The sequence below is a fragment of the Dendrobates tinctorius genome, unplaced genomic scaffold, assembly GCF_039654945.1.
Source record: "Dendrobates tinctorius isolate UK_male_01 unplaced genomic scaffold, ASM3965494v1 ptg000107l, whole genome shotgun sequence".
NCBI classification, from domain to species: Eukaryota; Metazoa; Chordata; class Amphibia; order Anura; family Dendrobatidae; genus Dendrobates; species Dendrobates tinctorius.
Window position 1 is genome coordinate 18,025,072 of NW_027361775.1, and position 14,848 is coordinate 18,039,919.

General features: G+C 43.4%; 1 protein-coding gene across 2 annotated transcripts in view; it reads left to right on the top strand.

Annotated features, from left to right (window-relative positions):
* Positions 1 to 13,426, top strand: part of ERICH1 (glutamate rich 1) — a 70,343-nt gene extending 56,917 nt beyond the window's left edge. Inside the window, exons 5-7 of one of the 2 annotated variants that reach the window (XM_073589209.1) lie at positions 1,087 to 1,281; positions 5,677 to 5,734; positions 12,759 to 13,426. In XM_073589209.1, coding sequence (XP_073445310.1) covers positions 1,087 to 1,281; positions 5,677 to 5,734; positions 12,759 to 12,789 — 284 coding nt within the window. In that variant the 3' untranslated portion in view covers positions 12,790 to 13,426. The remainder of the gene's footprint in view (positions 1 to 1,086; positions 1,282 to 5,676; positions 5,735 to 12,758) is intronic. The other variant, XM_073589210.1, reaches the window with a different exon arrangement.
* Positions 13,427 to 14,848: the final 1,422 nt, after the last annotated feature.

The following is a 14,848-nucleotide window of genomic DNA, read 5'->3' on the forward strand; positions in this document are numbered from 1 at the left end:
TTTTTTTTCAAATACACACATTAGTATATTCATTATGCAAAAATGCATGCTGGCCAGCGGGACATCAGCGATCAAAAAATGGCCCAGGACATTCGAGCACGATCAGCGAGATCGCAACGGGGACCCGGTCGCCGCTATGTGTCACATGTAGCGAGATCGCTGGCGAGGTCGCTGTTGCGTCACAAAATCTGTGACGTTTCAGCGATCTCGCTATGTGTGATGGGGCCTTAACACATGTAACTATTACAGGTTCTTTACCTGCAATTGCTTTTGGATCACATGCCCTTTAAATGAAATGTAGACTATTTGCATAGTTGGTTCTTGTTTAATTTTAGATGCATCAAGCGAAATGAAGTCAATATTCCACTTTGCAACCTATTTTTGAGGAAGGATCATTCCGCTAACACTCATCTCACTCCTCATTTTCTGTTTTGAAGCTGGATACCATATTGTGCCATGAACCTTACCCAAAACAACCTTTACGTTATTTCAGTAGATCCGTGCCAGGAGAATGCAGCACAAATACATACTGTACATTGTGTTATTGCTCCTATTTGAAATTATATAATTGAAATAAGACATACTGCTTATGTAACTTAACACAATACGTGCACCTCTTAAGAATTACTATTTTGAATGGGTAAACCGTGCCATTATTTAATTGACGCTATGGTATCACTTCCTTTTATATTACTGCAGCTTCTAGGATAGGATCAATATCACTATAATCACTTATATTTTTGACATCCATGTTTATGGGCCAGGGTAAAATAGTCAAACCAAGAAAGGATTTAACAAAACTGGCTTAAGATCTCAATCTGTGGACTTTTATTAATTACCACTACTGGGAGAAGGGTGCAGACAAAATCTAAACCGATTATCACTGCATTTAACAGCTGCATAAATGTCATTTGAAAAGACATGATGGAAACAACCCAGGTTCCAAATACATCAATTTGGAATCCATCTATTTTTCTCCTATTATATTGGATGTGGATAAACTATAATCCTGTGTAGATCTCTGTTTAGTCATAGAACTTGGGTTTGGGTTACGGTTTATTAGAATAATATCTGTATATCTTTCAGGCAGCTCCAGATGTGCAGACCCAGCTCTGACGGAAGAACAGATTCTAGAGATTCTGCACCAAATCAAGAGTGGTGCGGTGCCCTTCTCTGAAGTTCAGCTCTTACATCATCTCAAAAGCCTGCTTCTCCTACAGGATATTGAAAGATTAAACGAGTCCTTGGGCAACTTCAAAGAGCAATCCTCCATGCCTCCTGGTATGTACTGTATTTATAACTGTTTTATATACTTCAGCACTTCCAGTCTTTAGGCTCTATATGTCAGATAATAGATGAGAAGCCTAAAACAAAACTGCCAAAAACAGAAATATACAGTTGTGGCTAAAAGTTTTCAGAGACAAAATTTGATTTTCACAAAGTGTGCTCCTTGAGTGTTTTTAGATCATTTTAGATGTTTTTATGGATAGTGCAGTACAATTATCAGCATTTCATTAGTTTTTAAACTTTTATTAACAAATATATCATCAAGTTTATGGAAAGACTCAATATTTACAGTTTTGACCCTTATTTTTTCAAGACCAAATCTTGACTGATGGCAGTCCATACTTGCCTAATCAGTGCTTGGAATGTATCACAATTTGAGATCTTGGGAGTTTCCTGACCATGGACCCACAATTTCAATGATTTGTTCAAGGTTTTGTTGTGTTCCATCATGCAAGAAAAAGCATTTGTTCATCACTAAATTGCTCCTGGATCATTGGGAGAATTTGCTCTTGGAGGATTTTTAGATACAATACTTTATTCACGGCAAAGTTCTTAGGCAAAATTGTGAGAGAGCCCACTCCTTTGGATGAAAAGCAACTTTATACATGAATAATCTCAGGATGCTTTACTATCGGCATGACAAAGGACTTATGGTAGCGCTCACCTTATCTTCTGTGGACAATCATTCTTCCAGATGTCCTAAACAGACCAAAAAGTGCTTCATCATAGACTTTACTCAAGTCCTCTGCAGTCCAATTTCTGTACTTCCTGCAGAATGTTCACCTATCTGTGATGTTTTTCTTAGAGAGAAGTGTCTTCTTTGGTGCCTTTTCTGACACCAGCCAAAGTTTGCAGCAGCACGCTCTATGCGTTGAGGTGTATGCATCTTTTATAAAACAGGACAACATGGAAAATGTAATTTTCTCATTGCTGCCCTATGCGATTATTGGCTCTTTCACACTTCTGAAACAAGCAATGTATGTCACGGGGAAGCTAAGGATATGTCAAACTAAACCAAACTTTGTTTATGAGCGCTTCCTGAGAAATGTAGAGTGATTTTATATTTTTGAGTTGCCCAGAATACTGACCAGGTCTCAAAGAAGTAGGGTAATGTCTAAGTTAGTGTGTAAATTTTGTGACAACTCCCAAAGATTTAGATTCTTTTATAAACAGAATGTACAACACAAATACTCTCAGTCATTCATATGGGGGCTTTATATGCTCCCTATTCTTCTCCATTTTCTTTAATAGTCCTTGTAGATCAAACTTAATGGCGTTAAAGATTCTGTTCATTTAAAAGATTAGGCCAAACTGGAGATCTCTGCCAAGAAATAATTGTTGAAAGAACCAGAACAAGATGTGCACTTTATGTGCATTGGACATTTGGCGTATTTCCAGTACAAAACACAAACAGAAAAAAATCCCAACAATGTAAAAAATTCAGCTTATTTTCCCAAAGTGTATTAAGTGTTCTTATTCTTCATGAATGTGTATAGGTAACCCCTTAACTACCACTGCTGTACATATATGGCATTTGTTGACAGAGGATGAATGGCGAGGGCTCAGGAGCGCAGCCTGTCCTATTCCTGGTAGATAAGTCGACCATCATCTATCTCTAACAGCCACAAGTAGAACTAAGCTCCGAACACAGCTGGTAACCTGTTAAATGTCGCTATCATTCTCTGACATCTGCATTTACTGCGCGTGTTCCTGGGCTGCACTGTTCTAACCGCTCATCGGCAATCCTACAATGCAATTGTGTGGTGCCAATGAGTTACCGTGATGGCAAAGAATATACTGAAGACCCCTGTACCTGTCATGATGGTACTTCAAGCTTTTGACTTTGGTTCATAGAAGACAGTGATTTGAACTATATCCAGCAATATTGTAGTATTACTGTATATAGTACAAGCAATTGGATGCTAGCAGGTTAATGTCCCCCTAAGGTGACTAAAAATACAATAAAATGAAGAAGAAAAGGTTTGAAACAATAAACATAAAAATTCGAATCACACATCTTTTCTCTCAATTAAAATAAAGATTTAAAAAAAAATCCACATGCTGTATGTGGTATCACTGCTTCGATAAGAGTCCGAACTATCCACATTTAAAAATAATTAACCTGATTGGAAAACACTGTAAAGCGAAACAGAATCAAAACTCCAGAATTGTGTTTTTTTTTGGTCTCCATATTTCCTGAAAATATGCAATAAGAAACGATCAACACATCATATTCGCCATAAAATAGTGTCATTAAAAACAACGCCCTGCGAAAGGGGGACGTGTCCGGATGCTGAGCTGAGCAGAAGTGTGGTGAAGGAGCTCCTGCCATCTCCCAGCTATAAATAGCATAATATCACCCTGCATCACCGGGTTCCACAGTCAGCATGGGGCCTAGGAAACCTAGAATCACACAGCAGCCAGCGGTGGACCAGCCGGCACAGCGGACGGCTCTGGACGCTTTTCTGGGCCTTGAACAAGTCCAGGGAGATATGCAGGCGCCATCTTTGCAGAGACAGGGCAGTGAGGAGGAAACTTCCCGGCACGACGCTCTGCATCAGGACGGCACTCAGGAGACTGATGGCTGCAGGGAGGAGGAGGAGATCTCCCCCTCTACATCGGGGGATGAACCGTACGCAGAAGGAGCAGGACTTCACGGAGATCAGATCAGCACCGCTGCTGACAGCAGCCACGAGGTGAGGGGGAGGGGGGGTGTTGGGCCCCCTCTCCTTTACCCTTCATATCAGCCCACACAAACAAACAGCTCCTCATTACATCAGGAGGTTCTTGGACAGAATAATACACAGAACACTGCCTATATCCAACCCCATCAGGAATACTACTCCTCTCATCATCCACATTATTCAGTTAACTATCCTCTTAACTCACAGCCTGATGGCAGCTTCAGGGAGCCTGCCCCTCCCTCCCAAGACTGGCAGTCTATTCTGGCAACCCTACCATCTAACGAGGACTTTAAGATCCTCATTAGTGAGGTCAAAGACATATGCAGGGCAGAAATAGCCAATGTAAGACGAGATCTACAACACTTAAATGGGAGAATTGAGGCCCTGGAAGAGGAACATGACTCCACAAGAAAACACATGACAGAAATTCACCAGCTAGTGTCCTCACAACAACAGGTGATGGAGGAAATGCAGTCCCACTTGGAGGACTTGGACAATAGGGGACGCAGATGCAACATACGTGTGAGAGGAGTGCCTGAGGTGGAGGACTCTGAGTCTCCTGATCTAATCCTGCAGGACATCTTTAATAATATTCTGGGTGCACCTTCAACCAATATAACTAAGTTGGACAGAGCACACAGGGCGCTACAGCCTAAGAACATGTCTACTCAACCCCGAGATATTATATGCTGTGTTCACGACTTTACTACTAAAGAATTGATCATGTCCAAAGCCAGAACCCGGAACCAGACCCCCTCATTTCGGGGAACAGAGGTTCAGCTCTTCCCTGATCTCTCCCGCATAACCCTGCAGAAGCGGAGACACCTCAGGCCCCTCCTGCTAATTCTCCAGGAACACCAAATTAAGTATAGATGGGGGTTCCCATTTGCCCTGACGGCCAGGAAAGATGGAAAGTCCACGACTCTGCGTACCCCTGCTGATGTGACGGCCTTCTGTACAACCCTGGAGATCCCGGTGGTCAACATTCCACCATGGGTCCTGCATGTACCTGGTGCTCCCCCTCCGCCGGTGTGGACCAAGGTGGGGGGAGGAAGGCGCGGGGCGCGTGGGGGAGGCGGGGGGAGAGGCGGCCGTGCCCCGTCTTCCCCCCCGTATCCGTTGACTTGACTTTTAGTTTAGGCATGTTTAGAACAGGCCGCATATTCTCTTTTTTTTTAAGCCTCCCTTACTGATTGGCCCCTCTGCTTTCTGGCCTGTGACGCTGGAAATGGGACATCCAAACCCCACCGGGGGATGGACACAATGCTGCCTCTGTGTGTCTGGAGCCGCATCATTTACTGAATCAATTGAAGCAGGTCACCCGGGAAGGCAGGTGGCGGGGGCTCCGCCAGGGCCACTTCGGTTGCTTCCCAGTTACCCCTTTCTTTACATTGGAGGGGCGGCTGGTTGGAGATAGACCGGCTCTCTCGGATCCGGAGACTTCCACCTATCCTAGGGCTTCCCTGGGATTGATACTGAGACCGACTTTTTCTACCACTCTGGCCCTCCGAGCCAAGAGTGGGTTTCCTCAGGGGATCCCTCCCCGGGTTAAACCCCGGGTATTGTTCTCAATGGTTTCTCTGTTTTTTCACTTTTTGGATATGTAATTTACTAACTGAGTGTCTATGTCTTCCCTTTTCCTTGTTGTTCTTACCCTACCCAACCATCCAAATTTTGTTTCCACCCTCGGTTCGATCTTTGACAGCCTTCATCTGGTGGACCAGCCGTGCTGAGACAATCTCTGTTAACCTACACCTTCACAGGTAATGGTCCTGACACCTGCACTACACTCCACTTAATGCAACTAAGATGACACGTATTGTATCTATTAACGTGCGGGGTCTTAATTCTCCCCGCAAAAGGAAATTGCTGTTACAGGAGCTGCGCTCCACTAGGGCAGACGTGGCTTTCATCCAAGAGACCCACTTTGACTCTACAGGCTCATTTAAGTTTGCGGCTCACTTATATCCCCAACAATATCTAGCAAGCACGAATACTAAGAAAGGGGGGGTTGCAATCTTGATTGCAAAAAATTGCCCTATACAAGTCACTGGAAATCACTCTGACCCTAAGGGACATTACGTGATCCTGGAGGCACAGGTGGGGGGCTCACCTCATATTCTCGCTAACATTTATGCTCTGAATGAGGGACAGATTCGCTTTCTGAGGGGGGTATTTTCACTCATAGGGGGGCTTCCCCATGCGGCGACGATAGTAGGTGGAGATTTCAATCTTCCATTCTCTGAAACATTTGACAGGCTCTCTCTCGGGAGGTTCCCGCCCTCTGACTCTGTAAAGAAGCTGTCTTTGGGCTTCCGGAGGATTATAAGATCTGAGATTCTCTTTGACGCATGGAGGGTGGCGCACCCTGGGGAGAGAGCCTTTACCTTCTTTTCACACCCACACCAGACCCATACCAGGATCGATTACTTCTTTGTAAACTCTGCTATTCTTAAGAGGCTGGGGGGGTGGAACTGGGCTCCATTACCTGGTCAGATCATGCCCCTGTGATCATGGATCTTGAGGGAGCCCATTCTCGACCTAGATTTGGCTACTGGCGCTTAAATGAATCTTTACTCAAGGACCCCGAAGTCAGGGCCTCACTGCATAAGCAACTGGAGGAATTCTTCCAGCTCAATACGGGCTCAGTCTCCTCCCTGGGAATTCTGTGGGAGGCACATAAGGCGGTGATGAGGGGCCATTGTATTAGGGAGGGCGCCAGGGCCAAGAGATCCGCGGGGGTTCAGAGGGCACATTTGACTTCTCAACTAAAGCTTCATGAGAGGACACTTGCTGAATCTCCCTCTCTGGCCGCTTTGAAAGAGGTGGTCAGACTAAGGGAAAAATTAAAAGATCTGGCGGTGGTGGGGGCGGAGAAGCTGCTAACTTTCTCTAGACAGAAATTTTATGAAAGGGGCAATAAGGCTCACACCCTCCTGGCACGCCAGCTGAAAGAACGCTCCGCGGCTTCATGTCCTCAGGCCTTGCGGGACGCTGCAGGGGTGACGCACTATCACCCTGATGCCATAGCTGATATTTTTTATAATTTCTACAAAAAATTGTACAATCTTGGTCCCCCATCGGCTGATGGATCCCAGGGTTCAGGGGCTATTGAAGACTATCTTGCTACCTTAGACCTCCCCTCCCTACCTAGTGAAGCGATTGAATCTCTAAATAGTGCAGTTTCCTCTGAAGAGGTAGAGGAGGTTTTGGAGTCCCTGCCCATGGGAAAATCACCTGGCCCTGACGGTCTGACATACTTTTACTATAAGACATTCGCCAAAACACTCCTTCCTCATTTAGCCTCATTATTTAACTCCTTCTTGCAAGGCGACCCAATCCCGTCCACAATGCTACATTCCCACCTCATCCTCCTTCCAAAACCGCCTAGGGACCCCTTGGACTGTGCAAACTATAGGCCAATAGCCCTTTTGAATACGGATTTGAAGGTGTTCACCAAGCTACTGGCCTCCAGACTTAATAAATGGATACCCTCGATTATTCATAAAGACCAAGTAGGCTTTATTCCATGCCGTCAAGGGGGTGATAACACCAGGAGGGTTGTGGACTTGGTGGACATCTCGAACCGAAAGAAATTGCAAACACTAGTACTGAGTCTTGACGCCGAGAAGGCTTTCGACCGCCTCTCCTGGCCATTCCTTTTTAGTACGATGCGGGTCTTTGGCATCTCGGGCGGATTTCTGTCCGCGCTGAGATCCCTATACAACCACCCTACAGCAGCCATAAAACTCCCTCTCTGTACATCCAAACCATTCACTTTATCGAATGGCACTAGGCAGGGGTGCCCTTTGTCGCCTCTCCTGTTTGCCCTCTGCATAGAGCCCCTGGCAGCGTCCATACGACGGGACCCCAATATTTCTGGGGTGATGGTTGGGAGTAAATCTTTTAAGATCGCACTATTTGCTGATGATGTCCTATTAACGCTCACTAATCCCCACGTGTCTCTTCCGAACCTCATGAGGGCTTTGAGGAGATATGGGGACTTATCTGGATATAAAATCAATTCCAGCAAAACGGAGGCTATGCCGCTTAACATCCCCCCTGAGGTATGGGACTACCTACGCCTGAATTTTAAATTCAGGTGGAAACAGGATGCTGTGAAATATTTGGGGGTGAATATTACGTCCTCATATGAGACCCTCTACAAACTAAACTTCCCCTCCCTCTTTAACGAATCAAAAGCCCGCCTGACTAAATGGCAATCACTCCCTCTATCGTGGATGGGTCGGATAGCGGCGGTAAAAATGAGCCTTTTACCCAGATTGATTTACGCCTTTGAGACCCTCCCAGTTGGAGTTCCGGTCTCGGAACTGAAGTCCCTTCAGGCGGCTATTCTTAGGTTCATATGGCAACAAAAGCGCCATAGAGTGGCTAAGGAGGTTCTCACAGCTCATAAGACCAGGGGAGGGCTTTCTGTGCCAAATATTCTTAACTACTACTGGGCTACCCACCTGAGGAGAATCCCCTGCTGGACATCCCTATGGGCCTACAGCAAGTGGAATGAAATAGAGAAATTATGGCTTGCCCCAATACACCCTAACTCTCTCTTATGGTCGCCAGCACGGTGTGAGTCCTTTCCACCCCTTTTGGGCCCCATGCAGTTCACCCGTAACATTTGGAATACCTGCACACGGAGATTTGCCCTCATGTCACCTTGCTCCCCCCTGGTGTCCTTCATCTATCACCCACAGCTCCCAAGCAGTTTAGAGTCTCCTATGGTTCACCCTTGGCTTAAAGCGGGCCTATTTAGATTTGCGGATATTATAGACGGGGAGACCATGGAGATTCACTCCTTTGATTATCTTAAGCAACATTTCTCGATTTCCAATAGGGAATTCTTTCAATACCTACAAATCAGAGATTTTGCTAACTCCCTATATGGTAAAGCAGGAGCTTCGATCCCCACGGATTTCGAGAAAATTTGCAGGAGGGGCGTGAACACCAGGGGTCTGATCTCAGAAATTTATAACCTTTTATCGAATCCACGGGGTGGGTCTGGTGAATCTTTTCTATACATGCGCAAGTGGGAGGCCGCCTTGGAGCGGCGTATCTCTTCCCGAGAGTGGTCTGTCATTTGGAGGAATGCCGCAAAATCGTCAGTGTGTACTCTCTATAGAGAAAATATCTATAAGATACTAATGCACTGGTATCACACTCCAGAGTTTCTGCATGGACTGAATCCCTCTGTCCCTCCCTCCTGTTGGAGATGTGGAAAAAGCACTGGGTCCCTCATGCATATATTTTGGTCATGCCCAAAAATTGTACCTTTTTGGGGTCAAGCTAAGTCCCTCATTGACAAGGTATTGCATACAGATATAGAACTAAACCCGCTGGTGCTTCTCCTGGGTCACGGGGCGCCGGGTATGGGCAAACTCTCCAATAGATTATTGCAACATATCCTTACGGCGGCCAGATGCCTGATTGCGCGCTTTTGGAGGTAGCCGAGTCCCCCTTTGCTTCAGACTCTCATTAGACGTATCATGGATGTCAGAAGGATGGAACACCTTACAGCCTTACTAAATGATTCGGTGGTGCGCTTTCAGGCAATTTGGTCCCCGTGGGATTATTATGCAGCGGGATCCGACCTGTAGTGTGGCTGAGTTCGGATCTGATTAGTCGATTTAATTGAGGTTTTTCCCCCTTTTTTTCCCCCCCTTTTTTTTTTTTTTTTTTCTTCCCCTCCCCTCCTTCTACTCCTTACTGTCTTGTCTTGTCTTTGTCATGTATATCTTTGTAAAATTAAGGTCATTTATAGCCTTATATCGTTTATATTTTTTATTATTCATGCACACTATACAGAAACTAAATACTTGTACGACTTTGTTTTGTTATGCCATGTTTAATAAAATAAAATAAATTTTATGGTTAAAAAAAAAAAAAACAACGCCCTGCGAAAAACAATCCCTCACAAAATTAAAACGTTATGGGGTCTAGGAAAATGGCGACACAAGCAATTGCAATTTTTTTTTTGCAGAATGAGCGTCATAAAAGCAAAGCACAAATGCAGAATTGTGTTTTTCGCAATTTCACCTTAGATTTTCTTCACATTTTCTAGTATGGTAAAATGAATGGTGTCACTCAAAAGCACAAATCATCCCTCAAAAAACAAGCCTTCATATGATTACGTGGGTGGACTGTGAAAATATAAAAAAAAAGTTAGGTCTCATGGAAGAAGGAGAGGAAAAAAGGAAAGCACAAAAGCAAAAGACTACCCAGTCAATGTGGGGGTAAAAACTCTGATTATGACCTGAAAGATTTCTACCAATCATAACACTGAAGCCTCCTGATGACTGGACTCTAATGATTTATATGTTTAGTATCTTGCTTTCAAATTGCTGGACTGCTGAGTGATTTCCCTCTAACCCAGCCTTGGATAACTTCTGTTTTTGCAATATTTTTTCTACCATTTTTTAGTGCACATTATGAACCAACTTAGAGGGTTCTTCCATAAGAATGGTCAGGTACATGGGATAAGTCATGAAAACATACTTGACTTCTGAATACATTAATTTCCCCTTACCAAAAAGTTAGGGATATTTGACTTTCAATCAGATCATTTTTTTATTGTGAAAAATATCAAGATATATTCACATTTTGACTTTGGTTTTAGAAACAGTCAAAACTAAATAGAACAAACTCGAAAATAAAAAAAATATATACGTCATTACAAACCAAATGAGAACCGGTTCATATTAACATTCATCGTAGGTATCATTCGCTTACTACTATTTACATACATGAATACAAGTATAAATGAATACCATCTGACCGCTCGTGTAAGGGATATTAGACTTTCAAATGAAATTTCATGATGATCCTAAAATGCACTCTAACTTCTTCAGGTGGACTTAATGTAACCGTCTCTAAACTTTTGAATGCACATGTCCAACTGTTCAATATTTCAGTACTTATCACACAACTTTCTGTTCTCTAACAAAGAGCTTAATGGCAAAATTTACAACAAGTGTTGGATTCATGAATCACCCAATAAATTTAGGAGTTCAGTTAGAATTGGTATTAAATAGTCCTGCTCATGATGCTGTTCACATTTTGACATCATGAGACCAAGACGACACATAACAACAAAACAAAACCATTTACACATGTGTGCTAGAGAACCTGCAAGGGTTCCCAACCACACCACCAGGCACGAACATGGGCCAGGGAGCATCTACGCTGGACGAGGGACCGGTGGGCCTCAGTGATGTTCACTGATGAAAGTCAATTCACTCTGATCAAAAATGATGACCATCAACGATGTTAGAGACATCAAGGACAGCGCTATCCATCAGCCACTGTTGTCACCAGAAAAGCCTTTGGTGTTGGTGAAGTTAGTGTGGGCAGGTGTGTCTACGCAATACAGAAATGGCCTACACTTTGTGACTGGTACAGTGACAAGCCTCTACTACTTGAATAACCTCATTACTCCAGTCATTGTGCCTCTGCATGAACAACAGAGACCTATTTTCATCTTCATGGATGACAATGCTCCAGCTCATCAAGGTTGCATCGTTAGGAAATGGCTACCTCAAATGGCTGGGCCTGCACCTTCTCCAGACCTGAATCCCATAGAAAACCTATGGGATCAGGTGAGTCGCCCTCTAGAGGTTCAAAAATCTGTACCCCAGAATGTCAATGACCTGAAGACCACCCTTGAAGAGTGGAATGCCATGCCTCAGCAGACAATAACTCGAGTTGTGAATAGCATGAGATATCGTTGTAAGGCCATGTGCACACGATGCAGATTTGCAGCGTTTCCGCAGCGGATTTTACCGCGCAGAAACGTTGCATATCCGCATTGTGATGTACAGTACCTTTAAAATGAATGAAAAAAAAAAAACGCTGTGCAGACGCTGCAGATTTTTCCGCGCGGTTTTCCTGCGGTACAAAATCCGCAGCATGTTGCTTCTTTTGTGCGGTTTTCTATCTCCCCTGTTACCAAATCCGCAGGGGGAAGACCGCAATGGAAAACCGCACAAAAACCGCATGAAAACCGCGTGAAAAATGGAAGAAATCCGCAGGAAAAATGCAGGTCATTTGACCTGCGGTTTTCTTCCATTCTGCACGGAAAAATCCGCAGGGCTCAAAACTCCGTCTGCACTCAGCCTAAAGCTGTAATTGATGCTCATGACAAGTTATTGAGACATTGACAATTTTTGGGAGAGTATAACCATGAAGGTTGTTGCCTTTTCTTTCAATAAATTGTTTGAGATGAGGAAACCACCATTATATGCTCCTACTTAAATGCCCTAGTTTAATGATAAAATATCACTGTGGCGTGAACTTTTTACGTTTTCCATATATGTCACCTGAAAACCAAATATCCAAGCTTTTTGTGAGTAGTGTATGTATGTTGGGCACACCTGATCAAAATTACGGTTATTGTGAACAGTTAAGCAAGTTGAAGATTAAATCCACAATAGACTACCTCAAAAGGCTCAAAAGCTTGTAATATCACATAATTGAAACATATTGTCATTAATACCAAATAATTAATTTGGGAACTAACCCACAAGAAATGGCCTCTAATGGGATTCACATCTGCAGAACCTTTTGAGCACAAGGTTGATGGTTAATACAATCTTTACTCTCTATTTTTCTGCCTCTTTATGAACAAAAGGTAAGTGATGAAGCTTGGTGGCCTTCCTTTCTTAGTATTGTGTTGATTGAATAGAGCAGATGCTGCATGCATTAGTCAGGATGTATTAGATTGTAACTTCCTATGATTGTTTTTTATGTCAGCCCGATTTCTTTTGTCTTTTGCAGATTACATAATGGTGCTGTGTTCTTTATTTAACTACTGGATTATGAACATCTTACCAATAAAGAAAAAACCTACAAAGTAATTATTTTTCAAACACTTTGTGCTTTTTCATGCAAGTTTAACATTCATTTTCCTAACTGAAAGAATACAGCTTTGAGAGAGACACCATTAGTGTTTTGGACTCTGGGTCAAGGAAGAATGGAAATTATGGCAGATCTATTTCGTAACAGGCTGTTGACTCTTGATCAGGAATGGCGGTTCCTGATTTTTGGTAATAGCAGGCCTAGCACTGCAAACAGTGCTGTTGTGTTCACCTTAAACATTACTTTCTGCAATTTACATACAGCAGACAACAGTTTGTGGTCAAAAGGTAATGCATAAATACTATCTAATGCTTTTTATCACAGTGTTAAATGTTGGAACTTTGATAAAAAGTTCTTGTAAACTGCCTCTAATTTTGTGTTCTCACTGTTGAGAGTTTTCTCCACCATCGCTCTTTTATGTTCAGGTAAACTTTGCTATCTGCTATTCAGAGCCTTTGGATCTGTGACTGTGGAATAAGCGGTGCAAGAAGAACAGTTTCAAAAGTTGAAACGAGTCAGCAGCTTTATAGGTGGAAGTAGTAGTAGGGCTGTTTAGGTTTTTTCACCCAATAAAAATGATGCCTTTTCGTTAGTGTTCTGATGTTCTGGTCATGAGAAATCAAGCTGGAAGTGCACTTAAATTCTGAGAGCTGCTATGGAGGAGGTGGAAAAAAGGGATATGACACATTTTGACAAGTCAAAATTCGCCAAATGAACGTTCTTAGGAAATGAACGTTTTTGATTATCATAACCTTAAAACGAAAATGAACGTTCCTGATTATCATCCTGTCTAAACAGGTCAGCATTCACCGGATAAGTAAGTGAACTGAAGATTCATATAAACATGAGATATGCTGCTGATGACATAATACTGTATAGGAATAGTAGAATAGTTTTAGCAATCATTCTGTCCCTATTACTGTTTTGTTGGCCTGTATAAATAGACCTGTAAACAACCACTGAGCAGCTTGTACATAACTGATCAGCGGTCATTTAACAGCCTGCATCAGCTCTTCTAAATGGGGCAGAGCCTTGATGTGTTGGGGGTCACAAAATGTGTTTACTTAAAGGGGTTCTCCAAGAATGTAATAAAATGTCTGTGTCAGGAACACCGCACTGCACTTGCTCACTGAGCCAGTGCACGTGTCCTGAGTAAGACAAACTGTGCTCAGAGATACCTGTGGAGCGGGCAGCAGCAGAGAAGATGCGTGCTTCAGACCTGCAAGACCTGTATCACGTGACTGCTGGGAGCGTGGCCTAAACTCCAGAGAGCTAGGAGCTGCAGGAAAACTCCTAGAATGGTCACTACGGAACAAAGTTACAAATTGGCATAAACAGGGACATAAACCAGATCAGGCCGGGGTCAAAGCACGAGATAGCACGACAATTACCAAAGGGCTAGACAGAACGGATAGTCAAGACATAGCCAAGAAGTCAGAAACCAGAGAAGCAGATATACAGTACAGAATCAACAGGCAAACTCACAACGGGGACAGAACCGGATCAGAACCATATAAGCAAGCTATAACACAACGAACAGGCACACAGGGGTCAAAACACTCGGCCAAAGGCAAAAGTATAACTGACAGGGATTGGAGTTTCTCAGGGCTATAAAAAGCTCTCCCTGAACCAAAGAGAAGCCATAATAATTAACCCCAGGCATGCAGGTCAAAGCCTGCACTGAGCTCAAGACATTAACCCCTGACGTGCAGGTCAAAAACCTGCACTGGGATCATGACAGTCTGTCATTACATAATTCAAACGGCTTCCCGTCTTTAGTCATGTCACTTGTTGCAGTATGAAGAAATACCGATCCTGAGACCTGTGTCTCAACTGACTGAGAATCCACATGATAAGAACACATACCAGTAAGCTTCTGGAAATGCATCTCCCTGCTGACTGAGCACAAAGGATTGTATTTCTCCAGGCTCAGTTCTCATCCGTTCACAGTCAGCCGAGGAGAAGATTTATTTCTTCTACTGTTACGACTTTCTTCTGGCAGCTCACAG